At 36.1% G+C, this 27,817-nt stretch overlaps 1 protein-coding gene across 4 annotated transcripts; it reads left to right on the top strand.

Annotated features, from left to right (window-relative positions):
* Positions 1-3,001: 3,001 nt before the first annotated feature.
* SKIP5 (SKP1/ASK-interacting protein 5) lies at positions 3,002-26,142 on the top strand. 4 transcript variants are annotated; one of them, XM_089803317.1, is made up of 6 exons: positions 3,027-3,329; positions 8,106-8,250; positions 8,516-8,594; positions 8,678-8,736; positions 25,398-25,809; positions 25,932-26,142. In XM_089803317.1, the coding sequence occupies exons 1-5, from the start codon at positions 3,230-3,232 to the stop codon at positions 25,798-25,800; spliced, it is 786 nt and encodes a 261-aa protein (XP_089659443.1). In that variant the 5' UTR covers positions 3,027-3,229; the 3' UTR covers positions 25,801-25,809; positions 25,932-26,142. The 4 variants fall into 4 exon arrangements, with proteins under 4 accessions (XP_089659442.1, XP_089659440.1, XP_089659443.1 ...); XM_089803315.1 differs by having other exon boundaries at positions 8,039-8,250; XM_089803316.1 differs by having other exon boundaries at positions 3,002-3,329; positions 25,398-26,142.
* The last annotated feature ends 1,675 nt before the right edge of the window (positions 26,143-27,817 follow it).

Below are 27,817 nucleotides of genomic sequence, written 5' to 3'. Positions count from 1 at the left end.
CATTAGGGATTCCTAAATGGGATAAGGCCATGGAGGAAGAACATAAATCTTTAATGAAAAATAACACTTGGGACTTAGTTCCTCTTCCGAAGGGAAGAAAGTTGGTTCAGTGTAAGTGGATCTATCGGACTAAGTTTGTAGTAGATGGAAGTGTGGATAAGTATAAGGCTAGACTTGTTGCCAAAGGTTTCTCACAGGTTCTTGGTATTGACTATATTGAGACCTTTGCACCGGTAGCTAAGATGAACTCCATTCGTTTGACACTAGCTATAGCTGGAGCTTAGAGATGGGTTGTTCATTAGATGGATGTGAAGAGTGCTTTCCTCAATGGGGATCTTCTTGAAGAGATCTATATGGAGCAACCACAGGGATTCATGCAAGATTCTACTATGGTTTGCAGGTTGAGAAAGTCTATCTATGGCCTTAAGCAAGCTCCTAGGGCTAGGTATGCCAAGATGGATTCCTTCCTACTCTCAGCAGGATTCACTAGGTGTCATTTAGATTCAAATGTCTACATTCTTCAAAGGGATGACTCACACTTGATACTCGTGCTTTATGTAGATGACTTGATCATTACAGGAAGTACTTCATTTATTATTACCAGTGTCAAGACTTCTTTGTAGGACAGATTTGCTATGACAGACTTGGGTTTACTTCATTATTTCCTTGGTATTGAGATCACATGGTCTTCAACTGGGATCACACTTTCTCAACCCAAGTATGCTCTTGATTTACTTTCTCGCTTTCGCATGAATGATTGTAAGCTTGCACCTACTCCCTTTCTTTCAAGTGTTAAGTTAGAGGCCAAGTGTTCCACTCCACTTGTTGACACTACATTGTACAGACAGTTGGTTGGGAGTCTCATCTACTTGACACATACATGCCCTAACATAGCTTTTGCAGTGGGCATGGTTTCTCACTTCATGTAAGAGCCACACGAGCTTCATTTGAAGGCCACCAAATGCATCTTGCACTACATATAGGGTACACATACACATGGGATACACTATGCAGTAGGTATTGGACTTCAATTAGTTAGATATATAGACTCCGACTATGCAGGGGATCTTGATTCTCGCAAGACTACTTTAGGTTACATGTTTCATCTCGGTTCTGACCCCATTTGTTGGCAGAGTAAGAAGCAAAATACTATTGCTCTTTCTTCAACTAAGGCTAAGTATCGAGGGATTGTCACTTCAGCTATAGAGGCTATATGGCTACGACATATCCTGAAGGAGTTTGGGTTCAACTTTCCACATTCTATAGTCATTCATTGTGATAATCAGAGTGCTATTGAGATCTCAAAACATCCAGTTCAACATCAACAGACCAAACATATTGAGGTTCATATTCACTACTTCAAAGAGTTGATACATGAGCAGGTCATTGCATTGCAATATTGTCCTATAGAAAAGCAAATTGCAGATATCTTCACTAAACCCTTTACTCAGGTCAAGTATATCCATTTGCGAGATCTCTTGGGGGTGCAAGATATTTCAGAAAGGGGAGTCACTTGACTTCTCTCTTCTTTCTTCTAGGAGGGATCTTTTCCTTACATAAGGTTTTTTGCTCTCTCATCTTCTTTGTTGTACTTATCTCTCTTTTTGGGGGAGGGTTTTTCCCATGAGGTTTTTCCTCTTTCTTTGTTTTCAGAGAGATTGCATTGCATTGCATCGCATTATGTGTAAAGCATTGCATTTGTACATGGGTACCTAACATGGCCTAGTAGCCGGGACCCATCATGCATTTTCATCATAGCTTTTGTGAGCTTAAGTGCATTCCCTTAAGTTGCACTTAAGGGGGGGTGTTGGTGTAAATAATTAATTATTATTACACTTCTACTTAAGTTTACTTAGGTTAAATGCATTATCATATAGACACCTAAGAGTATGCATAGTCATATGAGTTGTCTTGTTGACAACATAGAAGTTGGCATATTCATCTGAGTTGTCACGTAGACAACACAATTGTTTGCACTCCAATTGAGCACATGGTTTTTACAACATCTCTTTACGAGATACACCTATGTAAGCTTATCCTCTCATCATCGCACAAACTCCTATGCTCAATGGAGGATAATCCACTCTTGGTGGACATGTACTTAGTTGTGAGGCTTATCACTTTGCTAACTCCTAGTCATTCTAGATGCCTTTATATACAGGCACTTCTAGTGTGTATCAATAGGATATTCATTCTCATTATTGTTATTATGATCATCCATTATTGGTCCATATTGTGCTAGTGCTTGAGCTTCTTGATCTTGGTGTTATTTTGCCCTAAAGAAAATTCTTTCACTTTCATTATTCCATTATTGGTTATCTCTAAGTTCCCTCCAAGATGCACTCGTCAGATACCCAGTTTAGCCCCTAAGACTAGAGCCTCCTTTGTCGCAACACATTCTGCCATATTATTCACACCATCACTTAGTTGTTTGGCCACAAAAGCTAAAGTGTTGCTCTAATGATCTGTCACTACACAACCACATCTAGAGATCCCTAGATTTCCCCTGACAGCCCCGTCAAAGTTTATTTTAACTCATCCTTCCTCTGGTGGCATCCAATACACCTTATCCCTTTTCAGCTTAGGATTAGACCTACCAAGCCCATTTAACAATGATATTATTATTTTTATTAACAAAATTGAGAAAAAATATAAAAGCTATTAATTTAATCATACATGAATCATTTTTAATTTATTAAATAGATAAAATAGAAAAAATAAAAGATTTTGATTAAACTATAAAATAATAAAAATTTATATTTATTCATCTAAAATATTTTCAAATAAATCATAAAAATGGTATATATATATAAAACTCTTCAATCAAAGAATATATAATCAATTAGGAGAAATTGACAATGTGGAATATATTAAATTAAAAAATGTGAGCAACAATTTTACTCTTCTTAAAATTAATTTTAAATTATTATGAAAGGAAATTTATATATGCTTGAGTTAGTCTAGGAGTAAATATTACGTACCTCAAACATCTGAAATATATATATCCTCATTTCTTTTGGCCCCTTATTCGCAAAATTCGGGTGGAACTGGGCGATGGAGAGTCCGATGGGGGTATGGCTACTGCTGCAGCCCCTCTGAGATGGATTCATGTTCACAGTATTGATGTGCTTAATAAGAAGGTACTCTCCATGTACATTTTCTCAGTTACGAGGGTTATTTTGTAGCTGTGGAGTGCTTTGAGAGGTTGTAAATTGAGGAGGAGACAGAGATGGAGCAAAGGAAGCTCAGGATGTGTAACATGTCACCAATAAATGCGTTGGACGACGGCTGCCTCATGCGTATACTCACTTTCCTCTCGCCTTTGCCCGGTATGTGCCTTCCATTAACTCTTATTAAAGCATTTGTTTTTGGTTACTTCTCACTTGTGGATCTTGTGGATTCCTTTCTATCTAAAACCGATCATATTTGAGTGTAGGTATACCAATTTGCTTTTCTTCAAGCAATAACAATTCAGTTTTTTTCTTTGCCGAGGGTTATTACACACAGGTCCTCTACTTATGTTCATCGAATCAGTGCTCTTTGGTTGGTCAAGCTTCTATTCTAATTGAGCCCTCGGCCTCCTTGAGTAACTGTTTTCTCCTTAATGAATGGGGGAGATTTCCCCGAATCTTCAGGTGCCTGGGATTTGAAACTGGAGAGTTTCCCAAAGTTAAAAACCGTCTGGAGGCTTGAAAACTATTAGAATTTTATCTCAAGATTAAAACTACCCCGATGGTTTGATTGATACAAAAGTCAACCTTCTTTGAATGTCTTGAGGCTTATTTTCTCTTAAATGTTATTGAAGTTTATTACTACGATCCAATGAATAGCACTATCAATATTTTTCGGTAAATATAATACTGTACATTGATTCGCACGTTAAATTCCCGCAAGGCTTCACTCGTATAAATCCCTCAGAATTAGACGGATTTGGGGGAACTAAAGCTTTTCCCTTTGCCTTTAGATTAACAATTTGAGTGTAAGGGAGGACTGTGCGGAATCGGCTCCCAGCCTTGGACAGTTCTTTTGAAGATGTCCATATTCATTACAAATCCCACAAGGGAAGGGATGGGCTTCAAAATGAGCCTGCTGGGTCTAGGTCATACTGCGTGGTCTAATTTCAACAGAGTCTGAAGAGGGTTATTTAAACTTATTTCCACGCAAATACAAACCATCCTTTGCCCTTGGATTAGCAATTTGAGAGAAAGGGAGGACTGTGTGGGCTTGGCACTTAACTTTGGACAACTCCTTTGAAGATATCCATATTAATGATAAGTCAGGCAAGGTTAGGGAAGGGCTTCATATTGAGCCTGTGGAATCTAGCTCATATTGCCTAGTCTAGTTTCAACAGTCTAGGAGAAGGTTATTTAAATTTGTTTCCACACAAATATGAGCTTAAGTAGCTACCTTTGAACCAAACTTTCCTAGATGGGCCCAAGGTTTTCCAATAATTACAACAACTGATTGGAGGATGTCTAGTCAAGAGATTTCCATTGGGAGTCTAGATGACCGATTCAGGCAGAATCCTAGCCGTTAGTTCCTCTAGTCTAGATGACTGAATTTCAAACAGGAATTCTAGCCTACAGCTCTTCTATTGGATTAAAACTCACATGCCATGGCTTGATAAATTGACCCAACTGAAAATCGTATTATGGATTAAAAGTTGCATTATGATCTGCCATTCTATTGAAAACTGCCATAAAATGTTTATTCCAGCCATTGTTGTTTCCTTTTGAATTCCAATTTTTTAAAGTCAAATGCCCCAAAACTGGAGAGATATTTGAAGATCCATAAACTTACAGACTAATGCATGCTCAAAGAGTTTAAGGACATCATCTACAACTCAGTCAAGAATGCTATCAGTAGTTGGTACTTACTTTTCTCTAAACACCTATCGTATTTTGGATGGTTCAGCATGTGATTCTAAGATATAGCCATATTGGCTGCATGCAAGAGACTCCTAAATCTCTATCACACCCAACACCATAAGGTTCCTCTTGTTTAAAATATCGTTGAAGGAAAGGATGGGTTAGGGGGATCCTTCAAATCCCAAATGAAGAGGAAATATTAGGGACAAAGGAAGAGAAATTAAAAGATAGACAAGGACAAAAGGTAAAGACAAAGACACCACTACCTCCCTTCTCTTAAATCTACATCATAGCAGGAGAAAGACTGTAGAGTGATCACTTGCAAAAGGAAGGAGTCACAACAAGGTGAGGTCCCCACAATGTAGGAACTCCTCACCCATCTCGCCTTTGCCTCATGAAACAATGTGGTATAGGCATACACCTTATAAATATGCTCACACCTCATTATTTACAACTTTTTCTTTTGTGGGTAATGTTGCCCTTATCTACTTGGCTAAGACATTCAACATCACAAGCAAGTAGATGAAGACAAATCATCTTTTTCAACAATCCATCTTGTTATTTTCTTGGCCATTACTTCCAAAAAAGGAGTAGTCATCATGTAAATGTCAATGATTTAAGATGACCACTAAACGATTTCTCGTATTATGTGCTTAAGCAAGGATTTGCTGAGAATATGAAAACATTCTTTCTTGCCATTGTGCAAGAAATGAATCTGTGCTACAATTCTATCTCTTAGTACATTTAGCACTTAAATCATTTGTTTATATATTAAAAAGAATGAAGATTAGAGTGTTGGCCTTTACAAAGATTAAATAAAAAGCTAATTTACAGCAAGGTCAAGAACAAAGTGATAAGAACACACTAGCTGATTAACAAGTAATCCACATCAAGAGTGGATAGACAACTCAAGCACAATGTGGGGAAGAGAATGAGAAATTGAAGAACAATCTTTCGTATGCCGATGGACAATTGTTGAGGCAATACTATCACTATGATCCCCAACACAAGGGGGAGCAAGTGGGGAATCCACATGATTGGAGTGGAGTAGGAGGAACAAATAGAGAAGGGTCCACACAGCTAGAGTGGGTCACACCAACAACAATAGCCAATAGGTGGAGTTGAATCCATAGGACCTCAGGAGATCAAATTGCCTGCAAGAGCATTGTCTTGGAATGAGTCATTAATAGCATGTGAAGAGTCATCAAATGAAGAATCAGAAACCAAGACAGTTAGGTTATCACCATTAGCGTCTTCCCGCTAAGTGGCAATGCCTCTATGGTGTGAGAGAGAACAATTCGTGGCCAAGTGGCTAGTAGAGAAAAATTGATGGCATCAAAAGGGGAGACCTTCGTAATCCAACAATTGAGTTTGTGGCCTATCTCCAACCATATTCCCAAGAAGAGTTATGGAGATGCCAATATCAACCAAAATGGAGGCAAAGGTGGAGAGACCCATGGGGGCAATGGTATCATCTACCTTCAAGAAATGGCCGATAGAGTTGTCGATGGCCTCAAAATACAAACTTTCCTAATAGCAAATAGGAAGATTGGGATGATGAACCCATATTGGATGCACACTGAGTGGTTCAGTAAGAGGGTCAACGAAGACTACCCAAGGTTTGGCTGAAAGAGACTGTGCACCCCAAGCCCCCCACTTGCTACATCAATCTCGGTTATCAGAGGGAACAGAATTAGCATTAAAGAACCCATTAGCACAAGGGAAAAGCTCAATGCTACCAAAAAATATGGACTTCCAAGAATTCAAACTGTTTGTTATTGGCAATGTATTGAAAGACTTGTACATGAAAGGTCGTGTCTCCTGTTTTATATCCTACCCTAACTTGTTCTTTATTTGGTTTAAAGTTAGACCTGGTCTTACTTTCTGACTAATGCATGTTCGAGATAAATTGCAGAGTATTTTTGGGATTTCCATTTTTCATTTTGATATAAAAAACCTTCATATAAGATCTGTGGGTTATCTACAACTCACATCCATGAATCTATTAATAAGCAGCCGATAAAAGTTCCTTTATCTTTCATTTCTGACTTTTCAGGGGCAACATGGCCAAACATTTGGAACAGTTAATCTTAAGATAAATCATTTTGGTAAGCAGATAAAGCTCAATTATTTGCTAGGGGCTGCTGTATGTGGTTGCTTAAGTCAGACAGAGATTCATCTCCATAGCTAGATATCTTAAAAAATTGATGGTTGTGAGTTTGTAAATCCTCCATGGATTTGCCTTGTTTGGATGAAAATAGGTTGTTTGGTCAAATGTCTGAAAATGTAACATACAATAACGATATAGTGTTCAGCTAATCACGTATAACTTTTTGATTTATTGATGTTTTCTAAATTCTGTATAATTTGACTGAAAATGAATGTGGAAACCCTGCTTAGCCAATTGATATGGCTGAAGCATTGATCTGGTAAGCATTTTACAAACTTGTATGTACTTATGCAACAAAAAGCTCTTAGTAAAACCATAGTTTGCAGATTTGGATTTGGAGTCCTCAGTAAGCCGAAAAATTTCAATGTGGCAAAAGCTTGGCAAAACTCAACAAGAGTTTGGCAAATGCTCAGCAACTTATAAAGAATACAAATTAAAATCTCTTAGAGAAACATATTTTTTTGTGAAATTCAATTTCAAAATGTATTAAATTAAAGATTGACATCTTAAAGGAGAAAATGCATTGTTTTACAACAAAAAGCATGTGAAATAGACATATTTGTTTTTACCTGGGCCAACATTTTTACCCATTTTTTTTGTGTCTATAAAAACACGAGAGTTATATTTGTGAAGACTTCCCTAACTAAAAAAACTGAAAGTACTTGGCAATTAGGAGATTATTCAGAGAGTTTGCAGAATATGTAAGAAATTCTGCATTAGTCTTTTGATCTGAATGTTGAGACAAAATATCGTCCACAGCTCTTCCAAAAGCTTTCTTTTCATGTGTGCACGGACTGTAAAATCCTATCTTCTTGACTTTCACGACTCTTGATTTTAGTGCTAATGTTAGTTTCGTAAAGTTATATTTCTGATTGCTTCTCCTACGTGCACATATATTGCCATATCGGATTTGGTGGTGGTTCTTTACAAAATTACATCATCATGTTGTGTTCTAAGGAATAAACCTAAAGGATTGATTAGTTAATTTCTTTGGTTTCAGGATGAGTTCACTGCAAGTGTTACTATTACTCTTCTGGGTCTGAGGAAAATCTTATATGGCATTGCAGATCGATATAATGCTGCACGCGTTTGTTGTAGGTGGAGACATCTAGCTTCAGACCCTCGCATGTGGTTACGTGTAAATAACTCTGGTAGTGCTTTATGCGAGCCTGGCACGTTCTCGACAATTGAAGATGCAGTTAGTGCTGCAAGGTTACTTGATTATACTACCAATTTTCATTTCTTTGAATTTGAAAGCCAGAAAGAAAATTGAGAAACATGAGATAAGAGTGAGTTTTTAGAAAGACACCAAATGATCCATGTTGGGGATATAGCTTAAGAGGAAAGTTTACAGAATTGGCTGATGCCTAACTTGCAACTAGAGGCATGGTGTACCACACCATCAGAGGGTTGAATAGTGTAGTAAATTTTACATCTGATTTTACCTTACTTGATTTATTGGCTGTCTAATTTCTAGGCCTGGAGATACCATATTGATTGATGCTGGAACAGTCCACTTGGCCTATAATATTCAAATAAACAAGCCTCTTTGTCTGGTATGTGGTTTTCCTGTTTGCCACGACTTGATAGTGAGTGGACTATGTTGGTTACATTGTGTCTGGATATATTTTGTCCTCAGGTTGGTGGAGGTTCTTTGCCAGATGATACTGTTCTTGTTTGCGCACGGGGTTATGATAGGTACACATCTTGGATTTTCAATGTCATTTCTTTAAAGAATACATGTCTTTCTTTTCAATCTCCATGAATAGCATTTGATACAAAAAAGGTATGTGCTTGGTACTTGAATTAGCAAAGTTAATGAATTTATGAACTGAAATCTAATTTTGAATTATAGAAGAGAATTTATGCAAAAATTCAACAGCTGCAAATGTACATTGGTTGAGATGCACCGTGCTCTAGAGTTGTTTAATCAAGAGATATATTTTTTCACTCTCTATACCTGCTTAACAATGCCTGCTTGTCTACACATGCCTAACAATGCTCATTACACAATGTGTACAGTGCAATTTTATTGTATTTCTGGGAACATAAGTAGTAGCAGTTTTGATGTCTTGTTTTAGATGGATGGCTATATGGTGTGATTTCTTGAAGTTGATGACTTTGGAGTATGACATAATCTGTTTGATGTTGATATCAGTTTGAAAATTGATTTGATGGATCTATAATTAAAATGGACTTCAGTATATGTTGATCTATCATATCCTTGTATGCTACAGTGCCTAAAGATTCAAAAAATACTGAAGTATCAATATATCTTCTAAAAATTTGCTTTATAGTTTACAAAAGGATTTCAAGAATCTTTCCCAGGTATTCTGATCTGAAATTGAAGCTGTTAAGTTAGTATTAGTAGCAAACTTAGTCATTTGTTCTTATTGAAGCCAATCCTATATGTTAGCCATTCTTGAAAGTTCATGATTGTGCATAGATGCCTAAATCAAATTGTATAAGATGATTATTAAGTAAAAACAGAGGAACATATACACACAAGGAGCTACCTACTTTGAATGATTGGACTTGACTGAAAATGGGCATGGTGACATGTTGACTTAAGGGATTTCGAGAGTTTTCCCCAGGCAGTCTGATACAAAATTGGTTCTGTGAAGTTAGTTGTAACATTTAGCTTAGTCAATTGTTATTTGTTGAAGCTAATCCCATATGGTAAATGTTGAAGTGAGTACCCAAGATCATTAATGTGCAACACCAATTAACCTACTTAAAACAAGAGAGGCACACCAACAGAGGATGCTTATTCCACCAAATCAAAAATACAATATATGATGACCATGTACAAAGATGGTGTTAAAATGCTAGAGATACCTTTCTTATATAGGCAAAGTAAGGGCATAAGGTTTGACAAGATCATGGCATTTGACAACTAACATAACAAATATGAAATGCCTGGGCTCAAAAAGTAAATAAGATAAGATTTCATTTAAACAATTAAGACTTCTACAAAGATTCCTAGGCCTCAAGTAAATTAACATGGGAATAAGTCCCACTTAGTGAACTAGATAGGTAAAAGAACTTATTCACTCCAACACCCACCCTGCCCCTATAGGATTTGAGCAATACAAATCAACAAAACTCGAAGAACACCTGCATGCAAGAACCTCTCACAGAGAAGAAAATACAAAGAAGAGGCAAGGTTTTTGGCAAGGGTTTTGCTCTGAGAATATGAAAAATATATTATCAAACTGAAAAGATGAATGAAATTTACTATTGATCAATCCTTATAGCAGGAGATCGCAAAATCTAAAAGGGAAACCCTAAGAGGTAAATGACATTTAATAATGACTAATTAATTATTAAATGGAAATGCAAGTGCATAAAGGGAAATTTTAAGAAGGGAGTAAAGGTAATTTAATAAATGAAATAAAATTAACCTTTTACTCTAACACCCCCTCTAAAATGAGCATCAATTCAACTACAAACAATGCATGGGAAAAAAAGGAAACTACGACACTGAAAGTAAACTTGGGTCCCAAGAACAAGGCCTGATGATGTACCCAATTACAACCAAATCTCTATGAAACGGAGAAATAGGGAAAACCATGTGGGAAAAACCCTACTCCAAAAAGAGATAGAAAGAAAAAGTACAAATGAGATATGTAGAAAAAGTACAAATGAGATATGTCTGAAGAGATTATCTCAAAACTATAAGTACAATGAAATCCCCCATGATAGAGGCTTGAGATTCCATAGCCCCCCCAGAATGGTAGAACTCCCGTGTCGATGAACATACCAATGTGGCTCCTATCTGAAAGAAACAAAGGCAGTGGACAAGGAGGGTGAAACCCTTGAATGTAAGGTGAAGCTGGAAGTCCTAGCTGATGCTCAAAGTAGAATGCACGAGAATCCTAAAATGGAATCTCCAATGGAGGTGGGATAACATGTGTGCTGAATCTGTCGTTTGAGAGATGTGTGTTTTTTGATATATCCTCAATAATTGCAGTAGGTGGCTCGATGAATGGAGCTATAATGGTAGGCAATGCTGAAGAATAATTTTGTGCAAGAGATGGAATTTGAATAGGAGGTGGAGGTGTAGAAGTCACAACACTGGTCTCAAGAACAACACATAAGTTCAAGTGACCTGACTTCACCTCAGTAGTCTCTCGTAAAGGAGAGTGACTCTCCAATAGTGGAGATGGTGGACCAAAATGAGAGATAGAGAATAAATGGGAAGAATGATCAATAGTCCCTATAGCAACAATATTGCTTGTCTCACTATCTCTGATGTGCATTGAATCTTGTGCAAACTCAATTGTCTTTCTTGTCCCACTGTGTGTAATTTGATAAACAGAGAGAAGGTTAGAGAATAGAGATGGAACACATAGTACATCATGAAATGTACCGTCATCAATGTCAATAGAACCTTTTCCACATACAATCATAACTGTGTAGTAGGAGAAGCCTCAAAAGAAGAGAACAAATCTTGAGAAGATGCCATATGATGTGAAGCACCTGAATCCAAAAACCATGTAGAAGAATGTGGAGTAGTAGTTGCATGTAATGCATGATCCTTTCCTATATCTTTACCATTTGACTGAAATGATGATAATGAAGATATGTGAGAAGTAGAAGGAATATCAATGTTGCTCTTTTGAAGGGGAGTTGTTAAATCTGAAACCTGTTTGGCATAGCCATCTAACTTCTTCTCATAGCAATTAAGACTTCTACAAAGATTCCTAGGCCTCAAGTAAATTAACATGGGAATAAGTCCCACTTAGTGAACTAGATAGGTAAAAGAACTTATTCACTCCAACACCCACCCTGCCCCTATAGGATTTGAGCAATACAAATCAACAAAACTCGAAGAACACCTGCATGCAAGAACCTCTCACAGAGAAGAAAATACAAAGAAGAGGCAAGGTTTTTGGCAAGGGTTTTGCTTTGAGAATATGAAAAATATATTATCAAACTGAAAAGATGAATGAAATTTACTATTGATCAATCCTTATAGCAGGAGATCGCAAAATCTAAAAGGGAAACCCTAAGAGGTAAATGACATTTAATAATGACTAATTAATTATTAAATGGAAATGCAAGTGCATAAAGGGAAATTTTAAGAAGGGAGTAAAGGTAATTTAATAAATGAAATAAAATTAACCTTTTACTCTAACACCCCCTCTAAAATGAGCATCAATTCAACTACAAACAATGCATGGGAAAAAAAGGAAACTACGACACTGAAAGTAAACTTGGGTCCCAAGAACAAGGCCTGATGATGTACCCAATTACAACCAAATCTCTATGAAACGGAGAAATAGGGAAAACCATGTGGGAAAAACCCTACTCCAAAAAGAGATAGAAAGAAAAAGTACAAATGAGATATGTAGAAAAAGTACAAATGAGATATGTCTGAAGAGATTATCTCAAAACTATAAGTACAATGAAATCCCCCATGATAGAGGCTTGAGATTCCATAGCCCCCCCAGAATGGTAGAACTCCCGTGTCGATGAACATACCAATGTGGCTCCTATTTGAAAGAAACAAAGGCAGTGGACAAGGAGGGTGAAACCCTTGAATGTAAGGTGAAGCTGGAAGTCCTAGCTGATGCTCAAAGTAGAATGCACGAGAATCCTAAAATGGAATCTCCAATGGAGGTGGGATAACATGTGTGCTGAATCTGTCGTTTGAGAGATGTGTGTTTTTTGATATATCCTCAATAATTGCAGTAGGTGGCTCGATGAATGGAGCTATAATGGTAGGCAATGCTGAAGAATAATTTTGTGCAAGAGATGGAATTTGAATAGGAGGTGGAGGTGTAGAAGTCACAACACTGGTCTCAAGAACAACACATAAGTTCAAGTGACCTGACTTCACCTCAGTAGTCTCTCGTAAAGGAGAGTGACTCTCCAATAGTGGAGATGGTGGACCAAAATGAGAGATAGAGTATAAATGGGAAGAATGATCAATAGTCCCTATAGCAACAATATTGCTTGTCTCACTATCTCTGATGTGCATTGAATCTTGTGCAAACTCAATTGTCTTTCTTGTCCCACTGTGTGTAATTTGATAAACAGAGAGAAGGTTAGAGAATAGAGATGGAACACATAGTACATCATGAAATGTACCGTCATCAATGTCAATAGAACCTTTTCCACATACAATCATAACTGTGTAGTAGGAGAAGCCTCAAAAGAAGAGAACAAATCTTGAGAAGATGCCATATGATGTGAAGCACCTGAATCCAAAAACCATGTAGAAGAATGTGGAGTAGTAGTTGCATGTAATGCATGATCCTTTCCTATATCTTTACCATTTGACTGAAATGATGATAATGAAGATATGTGAGAAGTAGAAGGAATATCAATGTTGCTCTTTTGAAGGAGAGTTGTTAAATCTGAAACCTGTTTGGCATAGCCATCTAACTTCTTCTCATAGCAACGTGTCTCATTATGATTGGGCTTGTTACAATAAGCACACTTCGGTCTTTCTAGCTTTGGTTTATCTCCCTTAGGAGGAGATGGACTTGATGTGATGTGAGGGCTAGAATCAATTTGAGACTTTGTAGGATGTGACTTCTGTTTCTTCTCCTTTGTCCAAGAAGATGGTCGAGCTACCAATGCATAAGTTTGTAAGAGAATCCAACTGAGAGAGCTCAGCTTGCTCTCAAGTCAAATGATCACGAAAAACCTCAAATAATGACATGGTAAATCTAGTACCCAAAGCATCCTTGGTGGAATAGAAGGTAGAATAAGAATCTGAAAGTTTCCACGAAGCTTAGAAAGAATCAGGTAAATGCACTTAGTGTCAGTCTTGGTTTTCCCACAACCCTGCAATAAAGATCTATGTTGTTTGAACTTCATCAAGAAGTCCTCAATGGAAGGAAAAGAATCCAATACAAGAGTTAGCTCTGTTTCAATTTGAAGTACATTGAACCCATTCACTGTACCAAACAAACCATCAAGCTTGGTCCACATAGCTAGAGGGGTATTGCACCCGTTAAGATGAAACTATAGACCGTCAAATACTTGGAAAGCAATCAACCCCATTGCCTCATCCATCTTGTTCTTGTGCTGCATGACCTCAAAAGGCTTTGTAAAATTGGTTGCACTGCATCTAAACAAGACCACAACCCTTTTAACCAGAGAAGCAGTGACATCAAGGTCTTCCCTGTGTGATAGTTATGAGGGGTTAGAATTTTAGACAAGAAGAGGTCTTGGACATTGTTTTTAGACGGCGTTGGATTGTTTTTTGAAGAAGTTCTAATTTACTGATGTAAATAATGAAAACAATAATATAAAACACCCCCCACAATGCAAAAAACTGAACCACCGCAGCTAGAAGGAATGCGTATACAAGAAAAGAGAAATAAAGTTTCAGTTTGAGAATCACATGTACCTTTGAAAATTACTGATGTAAATAACAAATAATCTGGATAGTGCTCGAGAAGAGCTTTCCGAAGCTTCTTTTGAATCGGAAAACGAAGCTAAAACGAGCAAGTTACGTCCCTCCGAAGATAGAAAGCATCATCTGACTTTGAGCGAAAAAACAGGTACCAAATTGGGAAAAAATCCAAAAAATACCTTCACCATCATGTCTGTCTTTGAATCAGCTTTCTGACTCTTATTTCAGATCCAAAAAACGCCTCCAAATGCTCAAGATATCTCCAAAAGACTGATAGGGCCTCCATAGCAAAGATTTTTTTTTAAAACCCCCACACAAATTGAAAAGGGGCTAAAATTTGGGCCCCGAACTTGTCCATATGACCATAGGTTAGTGGTGGAGGTTGGGCAGGGTGTTGGCGGTGGGCTGGAGGCGTGTGGGCGAGCGGGTGGCATAGCAGCGACCGTGGGAGGAGACCGCTAGTGGTTAAACCGCCACGGTTGGTTTGTTAACCACCACACAGTTTTTATTAAAAAAATCGCTTTTTAATTTTTTTTGCAATTTTTGGATTTTTTCCATCTTGGAGTGCGTGCCAGAGGCCATATGGTCCTAGTATGCAATTTTTTTTGCGTCTCCAATCAAAATTGTCCAAAATGGATAATTTTTTTTATGAAAATGGAGGTTTTAACATCCTCTGAATCCAACCATGAGGTCTGTTTGGCCTCAAAGTGCTCCAAATTCAGAGAGCCCCCTATTTTTACAAAAAAAAGCAAAAAAAGCCAGGTTTGTTCTGTTAAACCCGTGTTCTTCTTTTTCTCCAAATAAGAACAAGCTACAGTAGGTCAGGCTCTAATACCATGTAGGATTTGAGCAATACAAATCCACAAAACCCAAAGAACACCGGCATGCAAGAACCTGTCGTAGAGAAGAAAAGACAAAGAAGAGGCAAGGGTTATGTGCTGAGAATATGAAAAATATATTATCAGACTGAAAAGATGAATGAAATTTACAATTGATCAATCCTTATGGAAGGGGATCGTAAAACCTAAAAGGGAAACCCTCAGAGATAAATGACATTTAATAATTACTAATTAAATGGAAATGCAAGTGCATAAAGAGAAATCTTAAGAAGGGAGTTAATGTAATTTAATAAATTAAATTAAATTAACCTTTTCTCTAACAGCCCCACCCCCCTCACCAATCAAGTGCAATTGAGGGAGGAACAAAACTGTTACAAAGATGCAAGATGGTTTGCAACAACAAAACCTAATGAGCTATTCACATACAAATATTTCAGTCGGCCTGTAAATAAATTGCTATTAATCTCCTCTAATTTTGGTTGGCTGCCCGCTTTTATATTGAATGCCAATAAGTAAACTCTTCTATTTTAGTTGGCCTTGAGTATAAATTTTTGTGTATTGTTTCTTACCCTACTCGGCCATTATTATATTTAGTTAGGGTTTTATCTTTGATTGGGCCACCCTTTGCTATTTGCTATTTTCCAAGTTTACAACTGTGATTTGTATCTACTATATATTAAGGCAGCTATAATATCTATGGCGACAATTTTTGTTAGATTGGCATGGGAATGACAGTCTGCCCTTCCCAAAATTGTTTGTCCTCAAGCATTCCAATTTTTGTAAATTGTAAATTGTTTCTTTTTTTGGACTCAAATTAGATCTTAGAATCTCTTATCTCTTAGCATATAGGTGCCCAATTAGTGGATGGAGGTGAGGTAGAAGTGACAAGGTGAGGAGAATGGTGGTAGGAGACCACGCTAGGAATGCCACCTTATTTGTATGGCAAGGGCCACATGAGTCTAAGATGGATGGTATATCCCTCTTGGGCCTAAGGTAGGGTCTTTTGGGCACTTCATCATATCACCCTACCATATTACTTCTATGGTTGAGACATTTTAAAATCTGATTGAAGAACTCTATTAATTCGATATATTCTTGTTTTTAACTCAAGAATGTTTAATTATAAATCATAATCTTAATATTTTATAACTTGTTTGCAGGATCTCAATCAAAGCAAAAGGCACCTTAGAAAATTTAGTTTTTTTACATATAGTCTATAATTTAGGGCAAATTTTGGATTCTCCTAATTCGGGGACATTACGTCATCCCCGTTGCATTCTAATTTTTGTAAAATGTAAATTGCTGTTTTCTATAGACTCAATTTAGATCTCAGAATCTCTTATCTAGTTGATATCTTCCCTCGTATTTAGACCTTTGTGATGGTAGAGTCACAACCTTTCTTTAAGTTAACTGCCTAATTGTCTTAGTCTTTTACTCCTTTTAGGGAATTGCTTCCTATATCTCTGTCAACCCATAAATAAATTGTTATTAATCTCCTCTAATTTTGGTCGGCTTTCCACTTTTAAATAAAACATCAATAATTGAACTCTTATATTTTTGGTGCCCTCAAGGAAAAATTGTTGTTCATCTTTTCTTACCTTAGCCGATCTTGGTTTGAATTGCTAGGGTATTCTCTTGACTTGGTTGGCCTTTAGGTATATTTGAAGTCTACAAACTGCGATTTATAATTATTAAGGAAGTCATATAAGGTTGTAATCTTTATTAGATTAGTAGTGGCAACCACACATCAACTAGGTTCATAACCACAGGCCTTGAACTGGGTTTGGTATGCACCCGATACGATTATGTCTCCGTGTACTTGATATCGTTTATTCAAAACAAAACCAACTATCAATTGATATTTAATATTTATCTTTGACATTTGACATTGATTAATGATCAAATACCATACTATGAAATGATTTAGTTTTACAAGTTTGTATATTTCTCTTATTTGTTTTGTATAGATTAGTTGAAAATCTGGGACTCGACATTAACTTGCAGAATCAAAAATATTGAGAGAAACTCAAAATCGCCAAAAACTTAGCAAAAAAATCAACACTTTTATTGAACATTTGAAAATATATTATTTATTAAAATATTCTTAAAAAACCACACACACATACGCTAAATTTGTAGAACACATTGATTTGAGATTTCAATCATATATTAATCAAAGTTTTGAGTTAAATACAAAACAATTACTTGCAGCCTCATTGTTGCAGATGAAAAAAAGAATGGAAAAGTGAATGAGAAAACCCTATTTTGCGTTAGTTATTTACAAATTGATTTTTTGTTGACCAAAATTTCAGAGGAAAACAAGTGAGTTCTTGTGGTTTTTTTGCCCTAAACTTCACGGCACGATAATGAAAAACACGGCTGCAATTTTCTTGGGCGATTATATCATCTCCTATACCGACGTACAATGTACTGCTAGTTTAGCAATGTATTGCAAATATTTTCAACCATGATATAATGCATATATAGGCACCCACATATATAGACACATGCACACGTACCCAAACCCTAATGTTTTTTCACATATCGACATTCTAGGTTTGCGTACCCGCACATTTCCCCAAACTTGAACCAGTAAGTGAGATTATAATTGAAACAATTCTTTTAAATATACTTTTCTATTTTAACATTACAATAATGATTAATGAAATCAAGGTCACCGGGAGATGGGGAGACTTAGAGGTCTCCGGTACTGTTATTGGTGTCTGTATGGCTATTTTTCAAAAATAGGACGGGGGTACTATTGGTTCCCAAAATCGCAGATTGGAATCCTACAAGCCTTGCTTGCTCGATGCTGGGATATCCAATCGGTTAAGGCCAACTTGACGGAATTGAACAGTGCGGTCCAAGTTCCTTGCACTTTTGGCTCTGCAAAACCAAGGCGGGTATACCTGATCCTGGACAAAACACTTAGATCCAAGACTCTTATAGCAGATTGATTAGAACGTGATTGTATTGAAAGCTTTCTTAACAACAAGAATTATAGACAAACTTTGAACTTGAAAGTTATGAATAAATAAATAAATGTGATAATATTTTAAATAAATAATGAATGCAACAAATGAATATATTAATTCCTCAATGGAAAGAAATGAAACAGTTGCCAGCATATGGATTATGAATCAAGAATAAAAGACCCGTGCTTAATTAAATGGGCAATCAGAGTCAATATTATAAGTTGAAACGTACAACTTTATAAGATTCAATGTATTTAAACTATAAATAATTTTAACAATTCAGACGTGACAGATCAATTATATGAACACAATTTTAAACTAGTCTAGGATGCACCTTAACTCTTGCGATATGGAGACAAACTAGTCAGAAATACAGAGACAATTAAATATTTCACCATATTTATGTTTATCAAGTTTAAAATGCAATAATGACTCAGTCCACTTATCGAAATTTTAAAATAATTATAGAAAATAAATAAAAATATTTATAAAGGATACAACTTAATAATAATTTAAAACTCTAATGCAAATAAATTAAAATAAATATTTCTTACTGATCCAGAAATAAAATTGTACTGGAGACACTCCTTACAGATGATCCATCCAATATAGTCCGACTCTAGAATCAAACAATAATTCATTCGATAATCCACCATCACAGGCTTGTTCAAAAATCTTTTCTTTGCCAATGAAAAAATATAATATATCATAAGTGCATAAGATATGTATATATTTATAGGAATATGAATATGAATTGTGTCTTGTTTTTACATCTATATTTATAGATGTGAAAAGATATGAGATCTTTCCAAAACATTATACCATTTCCAAACTATAAACTAATTTGTATGTTTCGCTAAATCATATGAAAAGTTAATGCCTTCCAAACATTAACTTATACCCAATTTGATTAACATTTGAAAATAATAAAAACTTGGTAAGCTTATTTCCGTGCTCCAATCACACCAATGAATTTTGTGCAATTAATCGCAATGTTCTTTTGTACACTCCTTTCTCCTTCCACACCAGCTCTACTCCGTTCGAACTTCATCAACAGACAAAGATGGACAAACCAGTTAATAGATGGCTCTGAAAACCTTGCATAATTCTTAAGTTTGACCGCAACTACATTGACAAAATTGCAGTCACGAATCTGAAACATTAATTGGTATTGCTGCTCGCTGTGATTCAATTTTCTTTCTCTCAGCATGTTCGTTTGGGCATCTTATGTTTGTAACTTTGTTTTGATGCTTATATTCCTCTAGACACTCTTGTGCGTGATGGTTCCTTCATACACATTCTATCGGGCTCATCTGAACACTCCACTGCAACTCGATCTTAGACACAATCCTCTGAATTTTTTATGCGTTTGTATACGATTGCGATGATCGTGGGTGGATATCCATTAGATTGCTCATGATGGCATACTCCTGGTAAAGATCTCTCTTCTACAAATTTCCATGTGCGTGACCAATCCTTGCTTCCACAGTGATGCTTCAATCTGCGGCAAACGCAAAATAAACTATTAGACAATGATTGACATTAAAAAAAATACTCCTACGTTTCAGTGACGGGCACCTAAGAATCTCTTGGAAGACCGTACTCCCACATTTGAGAATTATACTCTCTCTTATCTTGATATTTATTCCAGATATTAGAATCTGTAATATCTCTTTTGCACTTTTGTATATAGCCGTAGCATTTGATAAGGTGTGTATTTACTCTCCACACCCCAACATATTGTGTGCTTGGTGGCTCCTGTTGTGGTCATGAAGAAAATCCTTGCAATTATTCAAAGTGAAAGAAGTATAACACCTTCCAATTCTGGAATATACTCGTCATGTGCAGATTACTTTGAATGCTATCTAATCACATAACAAGGATCTCCCATTTTTTCCATATATTTTAAATGCTTCATCTCGTACATGGCTTCATACAACAAATGAAAATTATGCATGGTCTGATGCCCAATCAATGCCAAGCAAAACAAATAGTCTGATGTCTTTCTCATAAATATACCAGAAAATAGTAATACATTAGTCACTTCCAGACCTAACATGCTACTAAGGCTTATCCAAGTTTAAAAATTGTCCTGTCTTCAAGGTTCATCCTATATTCTGAGTAATAACAGAAGCTGAATAGCTACATGTGAAGTAGGAGCATCCTTCATAAACTAAATACACCGCTCACTCATCCCTCATTGAATCTGGCATAATGATGAAATGATTTTAAAATATCTCCCTGATGTAGTTGCTTGCATAGTTCTACTTCAATCCTCTAGCAATATAAATCAATGACAAAAAACCTCAACATTGTTTCACAAATGGAGACAGAAATTTTAGGCTCCATCAGGTACCTAGAGATGGGGGTAAGTATTAATAGTAATGTCACATTAATATAGAGTCAAATTGATGTAGTGCAAGGTAGGAGAATTCCCAAAAGGGATGTCCTAGCCCCCAACAAATAACCACACAACGAAAGATAAACAACAATGCAAGATTTGAAGCCAAGTCACAATAATTTATTCATAAATAGAACTGATTACATGCAATGTGTCGGGCTATAAGGCCTTCTCGGTTATGGCCAAATAAAAGCAAGTAATAGTTCTGTAAGATCCCTCAAGATCCCATCCAAACCCTAGCTAGTCCAGATCCACACTTTGGTAGAAACCTCCAAGGAAGATCCAACTAGTACTCACAAGCCCACCAAGAAATCTCCTTGTTTCCCAAGCCTTAGCGACTAGCCCTTCTGAAAATTCACCACTCTACCACCTCCTCTTCTCCAAGATGGATGAATAATCACAATCCTGCTATAAATTGCCTCACATTCGGCACTCTGTCCACAGACTCAGAAAAAACTCGCTCTCTAGCTACTCTTTACACTCACTCCTCCTTCGAATGAATAATGACTAGAGACTCCACAAGACCCCCCACTTATACCCAACTAAGCCACAAGTCAGCCCAGTAAGCTACAAATTAAATATCCCTTACATTAAATACTTGAAGAGCCACAAGTCGGCATCCAATAGAAATTAAATACCAAATGCCTTTAAAGGCTTACAATGCTTATTAAATACATCAAAATTATTTACCCAAAACCCAAATAGGTCCACTCAACCCCACCAAAATCCCTTAATCATGCAGGATAGCCAACTACCCCAGGATGCTCCTGCATTACAAATAGGTAATGGTACTGGTACAAATATTTTTCAAAAATAAGAGATGGGGGTATTTGGATATGGGGTAAATACTAATAGTAATGTCACATTAATATAGAGTGTTTAGTTCAAAATTTACATAATCACATTATTATATCTCATAGTCATATCTGATTTCTGAATATTGCATATGATCATCATCATATTAGGTTAATAATTGTTGGATTATCATTGCATTTTCAAATTTTAAATTAAAAAATATATAGTTTGATGCTAAATTGCTGATATGCAAACAAAAAATGAAATAACTTAGTACTGTAAACAAAAATCAGAAATCTATCTACAAGGTTGTGATCATCCATCTCAATGTTTTCAGCTATCATGCTCTCCAAAAAATCATCACTTTCCATGTTGGCTTCCATGTTATTATCTAATTTTTAAAAAAAAAATCTAATTATTGCTGGTTGGTTTGGATTATGGAATAAAATTTAAAAATTAAAGTGTTTCTAATTTTTTTTATTATTAAATAAAATATTAAAATGATTAAATCATTTAAGTTGTCATTGGTTTAATTTTTGCATTAAAAAAACATTAAAATGAGGGCATTCTCTTTGGTATTTGAAGCATTGGATTTAGGCACATTTCTAGTGAACAATCTCTTTGCTTTCTTGGGCTATTTGATGAAAGTAGTGAGGATTAGCCACAAGCAACTCGCATATAAGAGTGAGCATCACGGCAATAGTTTCATATCAGACATTGGTGAGAAATGACTTTTCATCTTTCTAGGTGATCATGATTAGAGTCAAAATTTAAATCTAGGTGAGAAGATTGACGAACTTCTCGAATGCCAGTCTTGCGCTATGCAATAACCACGGAAAGAAACTGGTTGATATGAGACCTTGCCCTCAACACTTGATGTAGACAAGCTTCTGAAAATTGAAAGGGAAGCTATAAATCCCTTCTGCGGCTACCTTCTTCCTGCTTCTGTTGCAATGGTGTTGCTCTAAATAAGGCCGTTAAACATAAATGGGAATGTTGATTTCAATTTGGAAGGATTCTTGCACACAATACCTTTGGCACCTCAATTCCCAATAAATTTACACACATAGTGTCCTTCTCCGTGGAAATATTTTTCTATTGGCATCAATGCACTCTTCTTCATCATATTTTTCTTCTCTCTACAATAATACAGGTGCTCCAATTTCCAGAGGTGTTGCTTGTGAGTACTTTGGAGCTCAATGTGATTATGCTTTGGAAATGCCTTTTCCTGTGCACTTTCATCATGGCAGATAATAAACAATCTATTCCCACTAACAAATCACTCTAATGCTAATTTTCTCCTCTCCTATTCTACTGTGTACTACACCTCACAGGCTCTCATTTTTTGGGGTCCTCCATTTAGAGAGTAAAGCTCGGACCCACTCTGATAGCATATTAAGTTTTTGAGGGATGTACATAAATAACAATCTTTTTTTATTGGATATCATTTGCCTACAGTACACTTGTGTATATAATCTGCATATCCGATTTTCGAGGAGGGTTATTGTCTCTCTGACCAACCCTCTATATCTGTGAGATGTTAATAACTTAATACAACTCAATACTGACAAATATTTGTACGACTGTTAGAACAAACCCGATGAACCTAATTATTTCATGCATCCTATGAACAATGCAATATTCTCAACATACTAATGATAGCTAAAAGCAGCAAGGCACGATTTGGGAGTGCCAAGTATTTCAACTTTGAATTCCATTCCTAAAACTAAAAATAAATCAAAGAAGCCAACAAACAGCTACATCCAACAAAGCACCAACACCTGCAGGGATGTCTCCTGCCCTAATGCACAATGATTAAATTTTTTGTTTTCTGTTTACAAGATATTCGAGTATTTTCGGGGGTTCATGGCAGTTCCTAATGGCTTGATCTTAACTGTTGACACCCCTTTAAATTGAATATTTTAGACAAGTAATGTGTTCAATTTTGTTGTTGGCTTACCTGATTTACATGCACGTGTACATGGACAATTTAAAATAAATCTTCTATTGTGTTATCTTTTGTTATATCAAATAAATCATTTCCAATACTGTATGCAAATATTTCACCAGATAAGAGTGAACTTTGTTCTTGTGGTCAATATTTGCCATCTCTTCGTGGCTCACTTTTTGATGTAGAAAATAGAGATGGCTAGGCCATATAATATTCATCACAAATAGCTATTAAAGAAGAAACATTGACCTATGCTTTCTAGACAAGTAATTTAACCATGAACTTGAAGGAAACCGTACACAACCATTACAAAAGGCATGAGGATTACTTAGGAGAACATGAATTCCAGAAAAAAAAACTTTTAACAGAAGTGTGGCAAATCACCTCCTTTATAATCTATAATCAATTTCGTATACAATTGTATGCCTCTTCGGTGCACAACTAGCCTGAAACAAACTAATTACGAGTCCCTAAGATTATTGAGAGCTCTAATAATGCTCTTCAGTTCTGATTTTGTGGAACATAGTCTACATTTGAATCTATGAATGCTGTAGAGTTCATTTCAATCCCCTTGTTCCTTTCAATAGAATTTAACATCACAATTGCAATAATGCCCTGTACCCCCCCAATTTGTAACCCCCAAAAAGGGGACCACAATCAGACTTATCAGACTTGTACCATATACCCATATTTAATGTATCCCAAATATAGGGTAGAAAATGACACATAAAAATGCCCAAAAATGGAAAAAAAGGGCTAGAAAAGGGCAAAAAGTGGAAAAAATTACTAGGAAAAAAGACTGGCGCAAACAATGGCTATAAAGATGGGAACTTATTATCCATATATTCAGTAGTCCATACATCAGGTACAACCAATTTGAATTTTTGAAAAAAAGTGCAAAAAAGGCCTAAAATTTTTAGGTCCCAATACTAGGGTCATAATCATTGTTATCCATATGGTCATTGGGCCCCCATATTTTTGGGCGGACATATATAAGGTAGAAAAAAGGTGGAAAAAAAAATTCAAGAAACATGATAAAAAATGACCCAAGGTATAGAATGATGTCAGCATCTTAAAGTTGCTAAATTGGGGGGTATATGGTTTTACGTATGAAAATGATAGTTTTTCTAGAAAGATAGCAAAAGACACATCGGAGACCCCAAACTCTGGAGTTTATTACCATCAATGTCCTATACAATTGTAGGCCTCTTCGGTGCACAACTAGCCTGAAATGAACTAATTACGAGTCCCTAAGATTATTGAGAGCTCTAATTAATGCTCTTCAGTTCTGATTTTGCGGAACATAGTCTACATTTGAATCTATGAATGCTGTAGAGTTCATTTCACTCCCCTTGTTCTTTTCAATAGAATTTAACATCACAATTACAATGACTCTCTATGTTTGTACTTTTTACAGACCTACCAGAAAACTCAGAAGTCACCAGAAATTGAATAGGAAGGGAATTTGGAGCTTCACTAGGTGTTATAAAATTTTGTGTAGACCCTTGTAAAATACATTATATCAGATGTATTTATGGGCCATTCAAAAGGCATATTGCATAGGGTTTTATATTTTCCCACATTCTATTGGCTAACACCAAAAAAAATATTGTTTGAATTTATCACAGAGAATATGATTTCTACAATTTAATATATATTGGTCCATGGTGCTTCTCATTTTTAGTTGGTTATTTTATTAAAGGACTCTGGATCAAATAATTTGGGCAAAAGAGCTTTACATCTACAGGGCTCGTGTGACTTAACTCTTTTTGTGCTATTTACACCAGAGACATAAATATTGTGTGTGATGACAGTCTTTGTGATGTTATGGATAAAAATCATCGAAGGACATTCACTGTCTTCTGATTCTACAAATCGTGGGCTATAAAATAGGCGAACATTGCTTCATTTCTTTGGATTTTATTCATTTAAATGGATCATGTCTTTATTTGTTTTTGAATTTTTTTCCAACCAATTGTTTTAAATTCATGTTATTCAAGCCTTTCATTCATTGTTCTTTCTACAGTGCCTTGGAGTTTTTAACCACTGGAAAAATTGCTAATCTAACAATAAAGGCAGAGCTTGGGAGCTGCTTGCTTCATAGGAATGGACGTCTTACAGTTGAGACTTGTGTACTACAGTGTGAGGAACATCCGTTGGAGCACTTGTGCTGTCCAATTGTGAGCACTGCAGAGGTCCTACCTGCTCCACTGAGTAGTGCATTGGCCTCTAGCATTAATGGAGAAAGTTGTGTATCTGTTATACATACTCGAATTGAAGGTGGTGCAAAAGCAGTTATAAGCAAAGGGGGTCTTTCTCTACAGGATGTTAGAGTTATATACGCTCGGACTGCTCTATTTTTCTGGTTTAATGTTTCACAGAAACGTCTGACCAATATTGATGTGGTACCTCTTGCATGTAAAGCTTGAGGGGCCCATGTAAGTGCTTCATCCATTTTTATTTGCAGTTGTAGAGCATTTCAGGTTATGTTGCTGTGCAAGCTATACTTTGTAGTTCTTACAATCCGAATGTTCTCACGGAAGCTTCTTTTTTAACTCAGACCATGTCATCGGCAGGGAACGCATGGAACTGTTTGAAGGTACATTTGTATGTGTCACAAGTCCTTGTAATCTTATATTTATACATATTAAGAACAGAGTTTAGTTTTAGTATTTACTCTTATAACATATATTTATGTGGGTTGTACACCATCCGGTTAGACATTGATACACGAGATATATTCTCAACACGTGGTACCATTTGCATGCAAAGCTTGAGTAGCCTACGTTATTTCTGAATGCATTTATATTTGCAGTTCTAGAAAATCAGGTCATGTTGCTGTCAAAGTTATACTTTGTAGTTCTTACAATCAAGCTGTTCTCATGGAACCTTCTTTATTCACAAAAGCCAAGGCACGTGTGTGTAGCTGTCTGAAGATCAATGTATATGTGACAAGTTTGTGGAGTCTTTTATTCATAAACAAGAACTGAATTCGTTTATAGGTTTTTAACTTTTTTGGCATAAATGAATTTGGAGTGGGGCTGTGAGATGATGATAGACAACATATATATATTTTTGGCCTAGGAACTACAATGTTGATTTTAAGAAAAGAGATTAAGGTGGGATTTTGTCTCATGTGAATGCCGCTTGAGTGCTTGTTACTGTGTCAGTTTGTTCATATGAATAATCTTTTGGATTGTTGACTCTACTTGCCTAAATTTTAAATGAATTTCTTCTCAATGAGCTCAGGAAAATATTAATGAACACCTTTAACAACCACATTATAGGCTGTGAACACTGATGTAATAGAAATCAAAATTTCCCTATATGAATGGTAGACTTTGTATCCAATTGCATGCGTTGTATACCTCACTACAGAGTAGAAAAGGTTGAATTGCAATGGGACCTTCCATTGTGTATACAACTTTGGTGAGATATTGGACTTTCTTGGTCTTCATAACCTTTTCCTTTGGTAAAATATCATTATCATTGAGTCCAGCTATTGTCTTCATGACAAACTTGTTTAGAAAATGAGTGTGATCCAGCCACAGTTTAGTACATCAAAACAACTTATTGCCATTCTGAACCATTTATCTTCTTCAAAAAAATTAGGATAGTGTTTCCATACATCTATCTTCTACTCAAACAAAACCCTAAATTTGGCTTGACCTTTAAATCCTTATTAGATAACTTTCCAACCCATAAATCCATCAGTTTGGAATGATCAAATTCATCTAACTTACAATGGAAATTAATTCTCACATCTTCAGTGGGAATGACACTATTACGAATTTGTGACAAACCTTCTCTTAAATAGTTCTTAGTAAAAATATCCTAGAATGCTTGAAACATGTCTTGGTTGGGTGGAGGCATAAGCAAAGATGAGAGTAGATGGACCAGCAATTCCAGAAAGATGTAGATGGGAAGTACTAGAAAATACATTTGATTTTGGCTGAGAAAACCTTGATTTGTCTTAGTTCTTCTCCTTAGCTCTTCAAAATTCTTTTCCTTTTTTGTGAAATAAAGGCTCGTCTAATTCCATATAATTTCTATATAACGTGCAACTGCAAAGTAAATGCACTTTGCATTTAATGCATTGTAGTCCCACTACATGACTACATTTATTCTATGTCAATATGTTCCTGCCCTTTTTCTTTACTAGAAACTCCCTCATGCAATAGAATATCTATAACAATTTCCTTTTCGTGAGATATGAGACAATCACTGAATACTTGTCCCCCTAACAACAGCCGAATGGATGCTAATTTTTGGAGCAAATCTCTGTATTGTATTTGGAGAGACTATCTTCCTTCTTTCTCTAGATATTTTTCATCCCTTAACCTCTTCCGTTTATCTTCTTTATTGGTTTGGTTTGCTTAAGTTCAGCTGATTTGTAAAATCTTTGCTATGTGACCAAACTTATTGTACATGTAACACTGGTTGGTC

Source organism: Cupressus sempervirens, chromosome 10 (assembly GCF_028749045.1).
Source record: "Cupressus sempervirens isolate cs-2001-9-10 chromosome 10, ASM2874904v1, whole genome shotgun sequence".
Classification (NCBI taxonomy): Eukaryota; Viridiplantae; Streptophyta; class Pinopsida; order Cupressales; family Cupressaceae; genus Cupressus; species Cupressus sempervirens.
This window is presented reverse-complemented; position numbering and strand designations above follow the sequence as displayed.

What these genes read in the sequence shown, in the direction of transcription:
- SKIP5 (XM_089803314.1), top strand. Translation starts at nt 3,273, where the DNA reads ATGCGTTGGACGACGGCTGCCTCATGCGTATACTCACTTTCCTCTCGC. An exon ending in TTTCCTCTCGCCTTTGCCCG is followed by an intron (nt 3,330 to 8,038) that starts GTATGTGCCTTC and finishes CTTTGGTTTCAG; the next exon opens with GATGAGTTCACTGCAAGTGT. An exon ending in TGCGCACGGGGTTATGATAG is followed by an intron (nt 8,737 to 25,397) that starts GTACACATCTTG and finishes TTCTTTCTACAG; the next exon opens with TGCCTTGGAGTTTTTAACCA.